At 47.2% G+C, this 16,630-nt stretch overlaps 2 protein-coding genes across 3 annotated transcripts; one reads left to right on the top strand and one right to left on the bottom strand.

The window, feature by feature from the left end:
- Positions 1-117: 117 nt before the first annotated feature.
- LOC116776934 (E3 ubiquitin-protein ligase COP1-like) lies at positions 118-5,517 on the top strand. Its single transcript, XM_061529167.1, has 5 exons — positions 118-567; positions 1,813-2,379; positions 2,463-2,589; positions 2,659-2,777; positions 2,868-5,517. The coding sequence occupies exons 2-5, from the start codon at positions 1,822-1,824 to the stop codon at positions 4,236-4,238; spliced, it is 2,175 nt and encodes a 724-aa protein (XP_061385151.1). The 5' UTR covers positions 118-567; positions 1,813-1,821; the 3' UTR covers positions 4,239-5,517.
- A 311-nt stretch (positions 5,518-5,828) lies between these two features.
- Positions 5,829-11,967, bottom strand: LOC116776769 (uncharacterized). Of its 2 annotated transcripts, none has more exons than XM_061529169.1 (6): positions 11,641-11,967; positions 10,097-10,198; positions 9,175-9,957; positions 8,744-8,880; positions 8,085-8,402; positions 5,829-6,309 (listed from the first exon to the last, which is right to left on the bottom strand). In XM_061529169.1, the coding sequence occupies exons 1-6, from the start codon at positions 11,856-11,858 to the stop codon at positions 6,104-6,106; spliced, it is 1,764 nt and encodes a 587-aa protein (XP_061385153.1). In that variant the 5' UTR covers positions 11,859-11,967; the 3' UTR covers positions 5,829-6,103. The 2 variants fall into 2 exon arrangements, with proteins under 2 accessions (XP_061385153.1, XP_061385152.1); XM_061529168.1 differs by having other exon boundaries at positions 8,744-8,886.
- Positions 11,968-16,630: the final 4,663 nt, after the last annotated feature.

Genomic DNA, 16,630 nt, shown 5'->3' on the forward strand with positions numbered 1-16,630 from the left:
TTAGCCCACAGAACTAGTAATGCCGGTAAAGTGGTTCATTTGGTGATGCATAATTGTCATACTAGAGGGCGTAATTTTAACTTTTATTAAAATGTTGCTATATATTATAGTCACTTATAAATTTACACACCTCATCACGTTTATATAAAGTTATTGAATACTTCTTAGTATACGAAAACACATTTTTATTGTGTTATTAGGAACAAAAAAGAGTTATTAAAAATTCAAACTAATAGTAACATTGAAATCAAATGTCAGCAGAATATTCGTATTTCGGGGTGAACGCTCCGCTTCCATGTAGTCCTAGTAATATGGAGCGATTTTTGGTTCAGTGATGGGTTTCAGTGTAAACGTTCACAACATTAAACTGACATTGGCTTCTAGCGAGCAAAATATAATAAATAGTTTCTATGTATCATGGTATATTAAGCAAGAAAGTAATTGATGTATTATTCTGAAGTGTTCCTCAGCACCTCGATCATAAGAACAGCATCGAAGTAAGAGAACTCGCTCTGCCGTATACAAAGGGCATGGTTTTGAAGCAGCTTGCTGACCACTGAGCATTCGGTGAGTATTATACTCACTTAGTATTTTGGTTCTTTAAATTTGCGGCTGTCATCGATTCCTTAATTCCCGCGTTATTATTTACTGAACACGTATGTTATTATTATAATATAAATAAAACTGCAACTTGACCCGTTAATTAGGTTGAATCACACACTTCATTACACACCAAGTGAGTATTGATTCTTTTCTAAATATATTCTGTAGTAAGAACTACACAACACAGGCATATCCTCACCAAGATCTTGCACAGTGAAACTAAAGTCGGAGAATTTCCAGGTTTTCATTCACATACCTATACCCATACTATCATGTCTACAGATTTATGATTGTCCTAGTGGCCTGTTCCGGCGTTTTGCTTGGGTGGATATGATTTGTTCATAATTCTCTCCTCTATCTATGTTCTTTGCTTGTTTTATTTATATACAGTACCGTATTATCTATTTATACAAACTTTTATGTTAAGTAACCCATTTTAGGGCACTATTTTATAAGTTTTAGTAAGGATCCCTAATCTTTTCTATCAATTAATATAGCCTATGTTACTCAGGGTGTTTTAGTTTAGTTTTTGAGTTTATTTATTATGTAAACACACACACAAACATTTATTTTATTTGTAATATTAATATAGCAGTTTTAGTCTTTAGTTTGTTTGTACTGTTTACAGACCGTGAGGTCAGTTTCAATACATATTTAAGGTATTATGACCACTTCTTTGTAGCTTGAACCCCGCCTTTAGTACTTGGAAGTACCATATTGCCTGTTTACCTTAAACTCGTAAATTTATTTACTCACCATCCATCAAAAAGGTCATAATCTGATTATGTTACTAGCTTTTGACTACTTGCTTTGTTACATTTTCTGAAATTGTTTAACAAACACTCAAAGATATTTTTATTCAGCCTTAAGGCTCTTCAGAAAGAAATGGTCGTTCACTCGTCCACCGCTAACAACTAAAAATAAGAAGAAATATTTAAAAAATGTATCACAATATTCATTAACTTTGCGTTTTTTTTTCTTTGCAAATTCTAAGAATAAGAAATATTGAAATCCAGTCCTGTTTTTATTAAAAGATACAGATGTTTGGTGCACCCAGTGTAATCAAGATACTTTATGACCTCATAATGTTTTCAATCATTTTCCTTTGGTTATTGAATTTTGTATCAAACTGATGATGCTGACTCGTAGTAGTGTGGTTTTGTGATTTGTGAACACGAAATGTGATTGTGTATATCTGTTTGGTGTTAGAGGTCTACGATGTCGGGCTCGGCGGCTCTGAACGCGGGGGCCGCGGCTCTGGGTGGGCTTGGCGGCTCGCTGGAGGACAAAGACTGCGATCTGTTGTGTCCAGTCTGCTTTGAACTCATCGACGAGGCCTACGTGACTCGTTGCGGACACTCGTTCTGTTACTCCTGCATCGCCAAGTCGGTGGAGCTCCACCGGCGCTGCCCTAAATGCGGCGCGGCGCTCGCCGGTCGGGACCACTACTTCCCAAACTTCCTCCTCAACGAACTAGTTGCTCGCCGGCGGCTTCGCTCGCGTCCACCCGCCGTGAGCGGTCCCGCTGCTGCCGGCTCCCCTTCCAGTGCCGCGGACGCCGACCGACTCCGCGCCCTGCTGGCCTCGGAGGCGCGCCACCTCGCGCTCCCCGACGTGGAGGGGATGTTGGACGTCCTCACGCGGAGAAAGCGTCTCCTTGAGGCCGAGTCCGCCGCCGCACATCACCGACTGCTGTACGAGTTCCTGGCGCAGCTTCTGAGGCACCGAACACATCAGCTCGACCAACTCACCAGGGAGGCCGCGCTCGTTAAGAAGGTCCATATACCAGTGATTTACGTGTATATATTTGTTTTATATTCTTATTTGGGAGCGTGTGTTGAGCGTGTCCTTGTGTACAGGACATGGAGCACGTGTCGGGTGTACTGCGGGAACTGCGGGCGGGGGCGGCGGGTTTGGGCGGCGACGCGGATCCCAGGGACCTTAGGGATGTACGACCGCGGCTTGGCGAACTTGGTGATGTACCTCGTGAGTAGAGAGCAGTCATGTCGATTGTGGACTTGTCAACACATTTCATTCAATAATGGTGTTTGTTAGGGAGTCCCCCCAACGAGGAGGAGGAGAGCTTTGCGTCGGCGACCGGCAGCGGGGGAGGGGGAGACGCCCTCGCCGCGCGGTGGCGGAGACTCGCGGCACACTTCGATGACTTTGTGCAGGTACATAAGATGTAGCAAAAAAGTATGGTAAGAAATATTACGACAAGGAACCGAATAAGAATCTAATCTCTTCTGCATTATTTGTTTCAGTGTTACTTCGCCCACCGCGCAGACGAGTTATATTTCCCCGGTTCAGGCGCGGCCACTCCAGCCCCGCTCGCCCCCGCCGCCCCTCCGTCCACGGCTTCTTCCTCCACTGCCCCCCCGTCCTGTCCTCCCCCCGCCGGCTCCTCCAGCACACTGGTGGATGCGGACGTGGTGCCCCAGCAGGCCTCCGCCCCGGAGACCCGCGCCTCCAGCGCCGCCGGAGACCAACGCGCGCCCGAGGGTGACCCGCCCCCACCCAGTGCTCCGCCTCCGCCGCCGACCAGCGTCGGCGGGACGGGAGCCGCGGCCGGCAGCGGCGCCGGCGGTGGCGAGGGCGGCTTCGGAGGACTCGAGGCCTTCCGGGAAGACCTCGCCGCGTTCACTCGCTACCGTTCCCTCCGCCCGCTGGCCACGCTGTCGTACTGCAGCGACGCCATCAACTACTCAACGATCGTGTCCACCATCGAGTTCGACAAGGACGAGGAGTTCTTCGCCATCGCCGGAGTCACCAAGAGGATCAAAGTGTTCGAGTTCGAGGCGGTGGTGCGGGACGCGGTGGACGTGCACTACCCGTGCGCCGAGATGCAGTGCTCCCACAAGATATCGTGCGTGTCCTGGAACGCCTACCACAAGAACGTGCTGGCCTCCTCCGACTACGAGGGCACGGTGAGCGTATGGGACGCGGCGGCTGGCGTGCGTACGCGAGCGCTCCAGGAGCACGACAAGCGCTGCTGGTCGGTGCACTTCAACCGCGCCGACGTGCGCCTGCTGGCCTCGGGCTCGGACGACGCGCGCGTCAAGCTGTGGGCGCTGAACGCCGAGCGCTCGGTGGCCACGCTCGAGGCCAAGTTTAACGTGTGCTGCGTCCGGTTCAACCCGCGCTCCTCCTGCCACCTGGCGTTCGGCTCGGCGGACCACTGCGTGCACTACTACGACCTGCGCGCGCCTCGGGCTCCGCTGGCCGTCTTCCGCGACCACCGCAAGGCCGTCTCGTACGTGAAGTTCGTGGACGCCCGCACGCTGGTGTCGGCGTCCACGGACTCCCAGCTGAAGCTGTGGCGCGTGGAGTCCCCGCGGTGCGTGCGCTCTTTCACCGGACACACCAACGAGAAGAACTTCGTGGGTCTGGCCACCGACGGCAAGTACGTGGCGTGCGGCTCGGAGAACAACGCGCTGTACGTGTACTACGCGGGTCTCTCGCGGCCGCTGTTGGCTCATCGCTTCGACGCCGTGCGCGGGTTCCTGGAGCGAGAGAGGCGGGACGAGGAGCCCGCGGAGTTCGTGTCGGCCGTCTGCTGGAGGCGAGCCGCGGACAGACCAGCGCTGCTCGCCGCCAACAGTCAGGGAGCCATTAAGGTGCTAGAGCTGGTGTAGAGGGGGGCCGGGGGGGAGAGTGTTCTAAACTAGGTTGATAATTATATTACGAGAGATATTTATGTTTAAATATTATGTGACACTTAAGAAGATTAATAATACCATGGGGATATAAATATATGTTCTACATATTCCGTAGAGTAAGCGTGTGTACACATCTGAGTAATAGTGTGTGTGAAAATCCGAGTAATAGTGCGTGTGCACGTCTGAGTAAGCGTGCGTGTGCACATCTGAGTAATAGTGCGTGTGAACATCTGAGTAATAGTGTGTGTGAAAATCCGAGTAATAGTGCGTGTGCACGTCTGAGTAAGCGTGCGTGTGCACATCTGAGTAAGCGTGCTTGTACACATCTGATTAAAGGTGCGTGTGCACATCTGAGTAAGTGTGAGTGTACACATCTGAGTAAGCGTGAGTGTACACATCTGAGTAAGCGTGAGTGTACACATCTGAGTAAGCGTGAGTGTACACATCTGAGTAAGCGTGAGTGTACACATCTGAGTAAGCGTGAGTGTACACATCTGAGTAAGCGTGAGTGTACACATCTGAGTAAGCGTGAGTGTACACATCTGAGTAAGCGTGAGTGTACACATCTGATTAAACGTGCGTGTGCACATCTGAGGAAGCGTACGTGTACACATCTGAGGAAGCGTACGTGTACACATATGAGTAAGCGTGCGTGTACACGGCCAGATGTTAATGTCTATTTGGTGTTTTGACCGACTTCTTAATTAATAAATTAGTGTTGTGATGTGCTTTACAGTCAGTAATGGTGTGTTACAGTACTTAGTATAGGACATAGGACTGCCTCAATGATTGTTTCATGATACGATATACATTATATATAGACTTAGGCTGTGCTTAGGAAGCTGAAGTATCGAGTGAGGTGTTATTGTTACATGCTTTTTGTCGGACATTTCCTTATGGAGAGCTCGTTGCGACGGCAGAGGCGACGTGGCCGACTAGTGATGTCTCGATGTGATGACATACGTTAGATGTTACTTAAAATCGATTCTTTCTAATCGTCTTTCCATATTTTATTGGACAACTCTACTGATGTTCAGTGTTCATCCGATATATAGATTAAGGTGTAATTCATTTTAAATATTACCGGAAAGGTAAATATTATATCTTTTGTGAATTTTTATGTAAGGCGTCCTACACACGGTACACTGTCGACTGTCGTACATCCGCCGCATGTGTGTAAGGCGCCTTTATAATTTTATGTAAGGAGTTTCATCTCTGTTTATTCTGTACATGTGTAAATACAAGTTACGTTTTAGTCGTGTGTGTTACTTCCCCGTCCTCAGTCTCGGTCACATTCTGACACTGTGTTGTGCATCGTCTGAATGACAACGATCTTACAGTATACTGAATTTAAATTATTTTTTCTGAGGCCTAAGACTGTTATTTTTAAAATAAATTGAGACATTTTATTTTATTATAATATATATTATAATTGATGTTAAAATTTTAATATTTTAGAATATTTCACCCTTTTAAGTAGTGTAAAGTTTAGTGCCAGGTCGCACCCCGCGGTCACACCCGTGCCTGTGTCTGGAAACGAGGCAGGGCGTGAATCAATAATCGATAGATCATTATTTGTTTATTGGAACATTCAATACACTAACATAATTACAAGTACAACGAAACACTTAGTGGCATACACTCATCCCGAGTCAGTCAGTAGCCTTACCACGCGTTCCTCAAACCACACACTTGATAGTAACGGCGTAGGTTGTATGCAGGTTGAGAATACGGACTTGCGGTAAGGACAAAAACTGCAGAGAGATCGCTTTAAATATATTAAGTTTTGAAATAAATTTACTGAAAAGTAATGAAGAAAAAAAATGTGATATAAGTATCGGTCATTGGGCGTGGCTGTAGAGGCGCCTCGCGTGCGCCTTATGCGGGGCTGCGGCGCGGTCGGCGCGCAGTCTCCGGGAGGCGCGGCGCTCCGTCACCGACGAGTCCGAGTCGGGTGCGTGTCGCTCGTTGAATCTCCTCGTGAGTTCGTCGTAGGTCGGCGTGCGGGACACGCGCGGGACGGCGCGGGAGCGGAGCACTACCGTACCTACATTATACACAAACAGATACATCGACTGGCCGGGAGAGTGCTGATCTGTTGCTTACATCGTTAAAGACAGCTCCGAAAATATACGATCAATAAGTAATGATAATCGAGTATTTCTAGAACGCACAAAACCCCAAATTATTTTTTTTCTGCTTGCTTATTTATCCACTAGTTCAGCTTCAAAAAATTGTATAAATAGGACACCATTACCGGAAGATACATTCATTTGAATACGAACTGTCGAAGAGAAAACATCAAAATGGAGAAAAATGAAATAAGAGCTGTCATCAAGTACCTCTGCCTGAAAAAAATGTCTACCAAAGACATACACAGCGACTTAGAGGAAGCATTGGGGGAGTCTGCTCCTCCATATTCCACAGTCGCACGCTGGGCAAAGGAATTTAAGCTGGGCAGAAACTCCACTGAAGATGAACATCGCGAAGGACGCCCTTCCACGTCCCTTACTGGAGAAATCGTAAAAAAAGTGGAAGATATCGTGTTGGCCGATCGAAGGGTGACCGTAAGGCATGTAGCTGGGATCTCCTATGGCAGCGTTCAAAAAATCATTGTCAACGAAATGCATATAAAAAAGGTCTCTGCGCGTTGGGTGCCGAGAATGTTAACTGACGAGCAAAAAAAGAAACGAGTCGACATTTCGAGGGTGAATCTTCAAAAGTTCCAGGCCGATAAGGAAAATTTTTTGTCGCGTTTTGTGACCATGGACGAGACCTGGGTCCACCACTTTGATCCCGAAACCAAACAACAATCAATGACTTGGAAACGAGCTTCCTCACCAACGCCGAAGAAATTCAAAGTGTCAAGTTCAGCGGGAAAGGTTATGGCGTCTGTTTTCTGGGATGCAGAAGGAATTATTATGGTGGAATATTTGGAAAAGGGGGCCACTATAACAGGCTCTTACTACGCAGACCAAATAAGAAGATTGCGAGAGGCTATTAAGTCAAAAAGACGCGGTAAACTGCGCGCTAGAGTGCTGTTTCACTAAGACAACGCCCCGGCTCACAAAGCCGCAGTTGCGATGGCTGCCATTGAAGAAATGGGGTTCGAACTGCTCGAACACCCTCCCTATTCGCCAGATCTAGCTCCCAGTGACTTCTACCTCTTTCCTCGGCTCAAAGAACATCTCCGGGGCAACAAATTTGAGGACAATAGTGAAGTGATGGCCGCAGTAGAGGCATTTTTGGAGGGTCAAGACAAAGAATTTTTTTCTAAGGGAATCATGGGCTTAGAAAAAAGATACACTAAATGTATTAACTTGTTAGGAGACTATGTTGAAAAATAAAATACTTTTTTTTATCTAATAGTTCTGTTTTTTCATATTGATTATCATTACTTATTGATCACCCCTCGTAGCTTAGAAAACTTAAGATGTGGCCTCTGTCTCGATACGACGGACACATAGCCTTAGCGGCGAAGCGACCGAACGAGACATTCCAGAGGTTGTAGGTTGGAGTCCCGCGTCGCCTCGAGCAGATCTTCGTTTGTTTTAATGTATTAGAATTTTAATTTAAATACTAGCAACGGCAGGTAACCACACGCCCCCTGTCCCCCATTAGCGCGTCATAACGCAAGATTTCAGGATAATGCCGATAAAAGACCCGTTAAATACGATCAAGCCATTTCAGAGATTAGCCGGAACAGACAGACAGACAGAAATTGTAAAAAAATGTTATTGTGGTGTAAGCACCATACATTCAGTTTTACAAACAGACACTCCAATATTATTTACAATATAAATCTTATGTATTTTACTTTACCTTCAGTCTTATTCCGTCCGCTCGTTCTGCTCGTGTTCAGTAAGGAGGAGGAGGAGGAGGAGTCGGAGGTAGTGTGAGGGGGAGGAAGGGGAGGAGGGGACTCACGCGGTGGGGAGCGGCGGCGGCGCGACCAGGCGCTGGTGACCGCCGGCACGCGGTGGAACGAGCTGTCGGCCGGCCGCGCCCGCGACCCGCGCTTTATCTCCCCCGCGGCCGCCGCGGCGCGCAGCCGGGACGCCACGCTCGGAGACACCAGCGACGACAGCGACGGCAGCACGTAGCGGAGGTAGCGGTTACGGAGCGAGTGCCAGGACCGGGCTGCGGAGTAGTCAGTATTGCTAAGTGAGCTAATCGCCGTCTGCTCTTATAACCCCCCTACATCCTCTAAATAAACAAATTGTCTCAGATATTGTAGTTTTTTATAGTTTTCCTTAAACAAGCCTTTGTCAGAGTAAATGTGTGTCTGATAAGTAGACGTGTTGGCCGACAGTTACCGACTACAAGCAGCAGTCGGGCCGTCAGCTGTGAGGAGGGATACTTTATGATTTATATATTACGATATAAAGCGTCGTTGAAATCTATTCAGTGGTTTGCGCCTTAAGTCGTAACAAAGATCCACACATATCAGTGTAGTGTGTGTAGTGCGCGGGAGTGGTCACCGTGTCCCGTCAGCCGCAGGTGGTCGTGTTGCAGCTCCCGCCAGAGCGTGTTGCCGTTGACCCTGGCGCCCCTCGCTCCGTCACACACCAGGCGCACGATGGCCGCGTCCTCCGCCGCGCTGTACTCCCGGCACGCCCTGCCGCTGACACACACACACGTTACATACAAAGGCGAACGACGCTACGGTCATATACACTATTGGAGAAGAACAAATGTACGTCCTAACAAAGACGGTATACACAATAGAGTCGGAGCGGATGGCGGCGGGCTTGTCTTGAACACAACAGCTTTATTAAGCGAGCGTCACGTCTTGTCGCGTGTGGCTGGCGGTGAGGCGGCGTGTGTATGGCCGATCTCCGTGTGTAACGTGAATTAAATCAATCTATTCCGTCCAGTACTCCATCGCCTCCGTCCCTGCCCCTGTCCTCACCGCTTGTTCCCGTGCTCGGCCGCCTGTCTCCGGTCGTGTCTGCTGTCCGTGCCTCTGTTCGTCTTGCCCGAGCCGTCTCTCAACACCCCGGCCGCTCCGTCCCGTGTCTTGGTGCGAATGTCCTTGTCCCTGTTCTCCTTGTCGTCTCCGCCGCCCCGAGTCCTCCTCCTCGTCCTGTAGGAGGAGCTCGTGTGCTGCTCCGACTCCACCTCCTTCAAGCCGAGGTTGGACATGAAGTCCTTGAGCGTGACGGTGGAGGGGCTGGCTCGTTCCCCCCGCCTCGTGTCGGTGAGCGCACACCGCTCCATGCTGACGAGCGGGTTCAGTCTGTAGAACACGCGCCTCTTGTACGCGTCGTCGGCGTCGAAGCTCTCGAGGTCTACTTGAAACACGTTCTTGTCGTCCTTCACTAGGAAGTCTCTCAACAGCAGCACGTCCTCCTCGGTAATGATCAGTTCCTTGCACACTCCGCCCCCTCCTCCCTCCCTCCGTTTCCTCTTGCTCTCCGGCTCCTCCTCCGAGTGACACGTCTTCCTGTCGCTACGCGCCCGAGTCTGCCGTCGGTCATGTCGTGTCCTGTGAGTGATCTTGATCTCGGTGTTCTTTGCTCCGTGTGAGGTGTCGGCCTTGTCACTCCGCGTCGCCTCCTCGGTCTTGTGTCGGCCATCTTGGTTGCTCTGACTGTCTGGTGTGAGGTCAGCCTGTACCGAGGCGTGTGAGACTCGCGGACCGGCCGCGGGGAGTGCGAACGCCTGTTCGTTGTACACCGGGTTGTGACCGCACCTTAAGACATAAGAGTGTAATCAGATGCTATCAAAGACGTTACAGTGCACTGGCTTTTCGTCTCACTTAAGAGTTGGACTCAAAGTGATATTTATAAAGTTTGTTAAAACATATTATTTATATATTATGTTGGATTCACCCGTAGTGTTGCGGACGACACAGAGCGTGGCATGGGACGTGACAGGGGTCGCAGAGCTGCCGGCGGGCGGGACGGGGCTTCGGTTTGGAGACCGTGTCGTATCTGCAATATACACGCATTATATAGATATCGTGGTCGTGAGTGAAGAGTCGTGGTGGCCTGGAGGTTAAAGGACCGCCTCTCATGCGTGAGGGCGCGGGTTCGAAACCTGGCAAGTACCAATGTGATTTTTCATACTCATATGTACTTTCTAACAGTATTTAGACGCCACTGACGGACGGTGAAGGAAAACATCGTGAGGAAACCTGGACTTATAATTTCAAATTATAAGATTGAAATCGCCAACCCGTCTTGAGCAAGCGTGGCGATTAATGCTCAAACCTTCTCATTGCGAGAAGAGGCTTATGCTCAGCAGTGGGCTTCCGATAGGCTGATGATGATGATGATATAGATATCTCGTTCATCTCAACAGAGAAATTCATATTAGTGATATAAAATGATTGTATACTAGGAGCAAGCTCAATGAAATTCAGAAAGAATTCCGACAAAGTTATTGTAACACTAGCTAGTACCCGAGCACCCGGCACTGTCTACACAGAAATGTATTGTTGATTGAATGAAATCAGTCCAAGTTATTCCTCCTCACGTCCACTGCCTGCCAGTCACACTTCCCTTAAAATCAATTAAGATGACCCAGAGATGAATCAGAACATGTTTGTTTTGGTCCATGTATTATAAGATTTAGAACAGACGGTAGACCTTCATTCATTTGTATACATGCTAAGTCTCTCTGAGACATATTTTATAAACACCAGTTTGAATGATTGTATGACATATATAGGAATTGTTACATTTCCTATAATATCAGTCTCAACATTAAAATACTTAAAACTTCATATAGATTTTCAGTCACTCAGTCATTCTATAGAGAAAAGCAAAATGAAAAAACATTGTCATAAGCATTTTGTAAATAAAACTCTTTAAACCCCATATATAATTTATGTATTATCTGTGCCAGCTCTGCACACTATGGTCATTCTATAATTTTGCTCCTGTTTTTGGTTGGTTGTAAGCGGCAGGCAAAGGTTTTAATTAAGTCACTTTCAAAATACAGAGACATTTAGTGTAAGAAGAATAAGAAAAGTAAAAAGTCAAATGTAGATACTAATAATATTGAAAAATCACATACAATCAGATACTAATTGTTTGATCCCAGACTAAGTGGGGAGATAAATTGAAACATATTTCACAAATTCGAGTGATTTATATCCTGTGGTAAAATTGTTTGTATAGTTTAACAAGCAGTTCGCCGAGGAGTATACATTATTAGTATTCAAACTTTGGTTATGTCACATCCTGTTTCCTGTTTATCTTCTACCACTAGGTTATTCGAGTATAAAAACTAAAAGTTTTTGAAGTAGACACAGCTTTTATAAACAGTGGAAATAATTTATAAGCTAGCGATAACAATACTGCATTTTCTTGTTTTTTACTTTTGACCAGTTTCGTTAAAATGTATGAGATATCGAGTCTTATTATAAAACCTGATCTGAGAGAGCATCGGTCCATCATGTACGGTGGTAGGCCTGCCAACCGCCAGTGCCCGTAACCCTCTCAACACGGGGGCTCGCCGCTGAGCCCTTAGCCGACCCCCGCGGGCCACCAGGAACCGCGCTGGCCCCCAGCCCTCCACAAGACCAGACGACATATCCACCTCCCGCCATCGTCCACCTCCCAGAACATAGAACTTTACTCCGGACATAACACAATGTGCAATTTACACTACTGTAACAACATCTTATTTTTGTTTACGACTCTATCAGTTCCGAGACACGTCGCTTCTATCCCGCCAATTTTATGAGCTTGACAGCTGTCATAAAATATAGGAAAGTTTGACATCGTAGCATAGAAAAAAAAGTATACGAATAGAAGTATAGGTCTAATTAAATATGTACATTTGCGGACATTAATAAAATTTGAGAATACGTGATATAAAAATGGCTGAAGATTATAAAATAAGTACTAATTATTTAATGAAAATAGTAATTTAAAAATGAAATAAATTAAAAATATTTTTAGAGCTTATGTCTAATGTGATATATTCGTTCAATTTAATTCCTCATTACTATATACAATAAAAGAAATAATATAAAAATAAAGAATATAAAAGATTTTTATAGATATTTTTTATATTGAGTACTGAGAGTAGTGGAAAATTGAAAATTTTTATAATTTGTTCAACCTGATGCCGAATCGGGCGCTAGCGTATAAAAGACTGACAGTAGTCGTAGTATGGTGGGAAGTATCTTTTCTCATGTCACGAGTTTGGAAGAATTTGCAATGATAATAACAATAATTTATTACTTTAATTACAAAACACAACTGACTCTTTAAAGAAAATTATTAAAACAATACGACTTCTTGGTTAACCACTGGTTTATTTCCAATTCCACAAAGTAATGCACAATTACATCCAAAAAGGCTCTTTATATAATCTCTCCTCCCCTCTCCTCCCCTCTCCTCACCACACCTCTCCTCACCTCTCCTCACCACACCACTCCCCTCCTCGATACATCACACCACTCCACACCTCGCCCGCCGCCAACTCGCCTCTTAGTCAATACAGCTCCTCTTATTTTTTGTTACAATTACTCTATTTCCCCGCCCAAATACCTGTATCTGTCAATTTTATCTAAAATGTTTATGACTACACATTGGTACATGACGTCTGCTCGTAATTACGGTTTTCATAAGCTGCTGTAACTGAAAGTTCGGGTTAAATGTAAAGTGATAAAATAAACTTTGCATAGTATATAAGGAAATCATTTTTCATCTACATCCGTCAAGTTGAAAATAAACTTTGACCATATATTCGGCTTTTGCAGTGTAGAAATGGTATTAGAAGGCCATCGAAAAAAGAGAGAACAGGAGATCTGGGGCATTCGTCATCTATTATTTACTATGTAAATAAATATGGCTGTCCTAAGAGACTTTAACTCTCACCATGGCGAATGTTTAGCATCATGTGCCAAGGACCACGCAGGGAAAAACGCAAATAACTTTGCTTTGGCTTATCGTCTACAACTGGTAGCAGAGTACACTTGGGTCCCTGATGTTGAGGACCATATCCTCTCCTAATTAGAGTTTCTGCTGAACACTCGCCCGTACTACTTTCAGGTGTCCATCAATGCACCTCTTGGGTCATCTGATCACGGCCTGGTGCACTCCGAGGCACAATTAGTGTAAAACAACGACTCCCCATATACCTGGGAGACCTATGTGTCCTATGTGTCTACCCTTGGAGGTAGCTTTGTTTTTCTTCGGAAGATCCTTCGATCTGAGCGAAAACCTTTGCGGATTCTTTTCTAATTGAATGTTTCATTCCCAGCTCTGGTTTTCGCACAGGTGGTAAGTCGTAATCCTTGATCGGTAACTCCTGTATGGGAGCGTTACGCTGGAAACAGCTGAAATATTAAACTTGGCCTGCGACATTAGCTGCAAAGGATCCAGAGACCTCCAAATTGAACAAGTGTTATAATGATGCTTCCAGGTCTTTCAAGAAGGAGATTGCCAAAGCCTAGAAGGAGCACTTTCCCAGAATCGGTGAGACTTGTCCCTGTTGTTGCTTGATGTCAAGAAGTCCGACGGTCCAGATGGTACTCCAGCTATTGTGCTTCAGTCATGAGGTCCTACATTAACTTCGGTTCTGACGGGCCTATTCTTACTCTTTTATGCTAATGGTAAATTTCCGTCTTCGTAAAAAGTGGCCAATGTCCACCCCACAGTACTACTACCACTACACCCTACAGTACTAGGACCACTAATTATAGGTCTATTGCAAATACACCCTTGCTCTTAAAGGTGATAGAGCGAATCATCAATACTCAACTTTGATTCATCTAAAATATAACCAGGTTATTAGTGACCGCCAGTATAGTTGTCGCCACGGTCATTGTTGACGGTTCATGCTCGGAGCTCATGCCCATCAACGCTGGCGCTCCTCAAGACTTAGCGCTATAATCCCACACTGTTCATTCAGCATATCAACGACATGCTGTGGACCAGCAACATTCGGTGCTGTGCAGATGACTGTACTGGTGACGCTTCTTACATTTGCCGAGCAACTATTCCTCGCGAACAAGTAGAGGATAGCACAATGAGACTTGTATCTGAAATTGAAGCCTCCCTGCAGCAGGTCTACGGAAGAGATAAGCTGGTTCAGTTCAATCCCAAGAAGAGTCAAGCTTGCACGTTCTATGATTAAAAAGATGCCATTTACTGCCTTCAAAAGTCCGTAACATTCCCCTTAAGATCAACCAGAGAAGTAGGATCCTTGAGGTTCACATAGCGAATAACGTTTAATTCTTCAGACATTTGAAAGATAAGGTTAAACTAGTAGGGGTACTGAATCTATACATAAACGTCGTAGGCTCCATGGCACTCTACGGTGCACCGATATGGGTGGACTCTCCGGGATCTCGCAGCTTGGCTTTACTGCGACGTCCGCAACGAATCCTAGCGCTTAGAGTAGTCCGGGCGTATCGAACGCTATCTTATGATGGTGCCTGCGTCCTTGCTGGTGTACCACCGTGGGATCTGGAAGCTGAGGCTCTCGCGGCGGTATATAGTAGACGTTCTTCATCGCGAAATAGTAATGTCTGTGAGCCGTCGCCGCAAACCATTGCTCAGTGGAGGCGAGCGGCGCATGCGGAGGTCCTGGATGAATGGGAGATGCGGTTGTTGCAACCACGCGTGAGCCGGGAACTAATCTCTGCTGTACGCCCGGTGATGAAAGAGTGGGTTGGCCGTAAATTTGGCTCTCTCACCTACCGTCTGACACAATTGCTGACAGGGCACGGTTGTTTCGGTCGGTATTTGTGTCAAGTGGTACAAAAAGAGCCTACAACCACCTGCCATCACTGTAGAGTTGAAGAAGACAGCACAACATACTCGACAGATATGTCCTGCCTGGAACGAGTTTCGGGCGGGTCTTGTGCAAATCGTTGGGCCCGACCTCTCTTTACCAGCTCTTATTGCTTCAATGGTCGGCAATGAAGAGAGTTGGCAAGCCGTGTTGGTATACGCCGAAAAGATAATGCTTGCAAAAGAGGCGGCAGAGAGGGAGAGGGAGCAAAAACGTAACTCTCTCCCTACCCGTCGTAGTCGAGTGGGCCGACGACGTAGAGCCTACATGGCAACGTCAGTAGCCTCGTAGAGTTTTTCGTCGTCAGAGAGGACTAATGCGTGGCGGACGGGGGTTTTCTGCCACCACTACTTCCATCTAAGGTCCTCGGCTATTGTGCGCCTCCATTGGGTTCCGGAGGTGAAAATATTCAAAGTGTAGTATCACTTCTACAGCAGTGGGTCCAGGTACGGTCAGCCGCTGACGAGGCTACGATGCGTTTTTCGATCCCGCGGCCTCGTCCGTTCTTTTGCGGAGCACAAGAACTCACCGGGGTTTAGTGGGTCGGGCTGCCTCCTTCTGAGGTGGTTTTAACCATCCCCACATAATCAATACCCCGGCCCCGCAGGGCTTGATATGTGTTGAGCACATTCCTCGGGATATAAAAAAAAAAGTAGGGGTACTGAATAGAGCGAGGCAGTACTTGCTTTTCAACCGACAACAAAAAAAAAATAGATTGGCGTCGATATAAACCTGGTACAAGGTTTCGTTGACGACATTCGCGACCTGCAAGTAAGTAAGTAAGATGCCTTATCCCATGCTCTCAAAGTGGAGGTAGTTAAGCAAGATCACCAAAACTTTTTTTTTTTGAAGGGGTGGAAATCTTCGTAAGACTTCCGGCCACGTGGGGGACAGAACCGCGGCATGAGGGATTCTTACCCCGTCTATGGTGAGGACGCACGCTCCGGTTTCAGCTAAGCGGAAACCGAGCCTGGGGATACCGATTTCCCCCAGGTCGATCGCCGCCTTAGCCTGGGTCAGGAGGTCGACATATGTCACGCCCCTCTCCGCAGCGCCCGCCGCTAAGGTAAGTGAGACTGCCGCGGTGGTCGGTGAGCGGAACTTCACCTTCCTCTTCTTCTTTTTGGGGGTGGCTTTGGTTGGAGTAGCCACTCACTTCTTCTTACCCGCCTTTTGTGGGCCGTCTGTATTGTGCGGGTTCTCGGGGGGAAGGGGGACTTTTTGTAGCCCCTTCTTTCCGCTGCGCCGCCTCTTGAGCGGCCATTGATGGCCGCTTTGATTTCCTTCTCTATCGGCTGGCGTAGGCGGTGTCGTTATGACGGCAGCGGAGCTCGGTGTGTTCGCCGCCACATCCGCGTAAGTCGGGCGAGCTGTTGCCTTTTGGGGCTCTGAGCCCTTCCTCTTCGATATCTCAGCTGGTGTTGCATCGTTCCTCTCCGCACCCAGGGGTGGGCGCAGTCGAAGCTCGGGCAGAAGGCGGTCCTCGAGCCCGGCCAGTCTGGCATTCAGAATAGTACCGAAAGACTCTAGACTCCTCCGTGACACTTCTTCCACAAGCTGGCATGATGGCTAGCGATGTCCATCTCGCCCCGGCGATAGGCCTGTCGGCG

The sequence above is a fragment of the Danaus plexippus genome, assembly GCF_018135715.1.
Source record: "Danaus plexippus chromosome 29 unlocalized genomic scaffold, MEX_DaPlex mxdp_37, whole genome shotgun sequence".
In the NCBI taxonomy this organism is placed as follows: Eukaryota; Metazoa; Arthropoda; class Insecta; order Lepidoptera; family Nymphalidae; genus Danaus; species Danaus plexippus.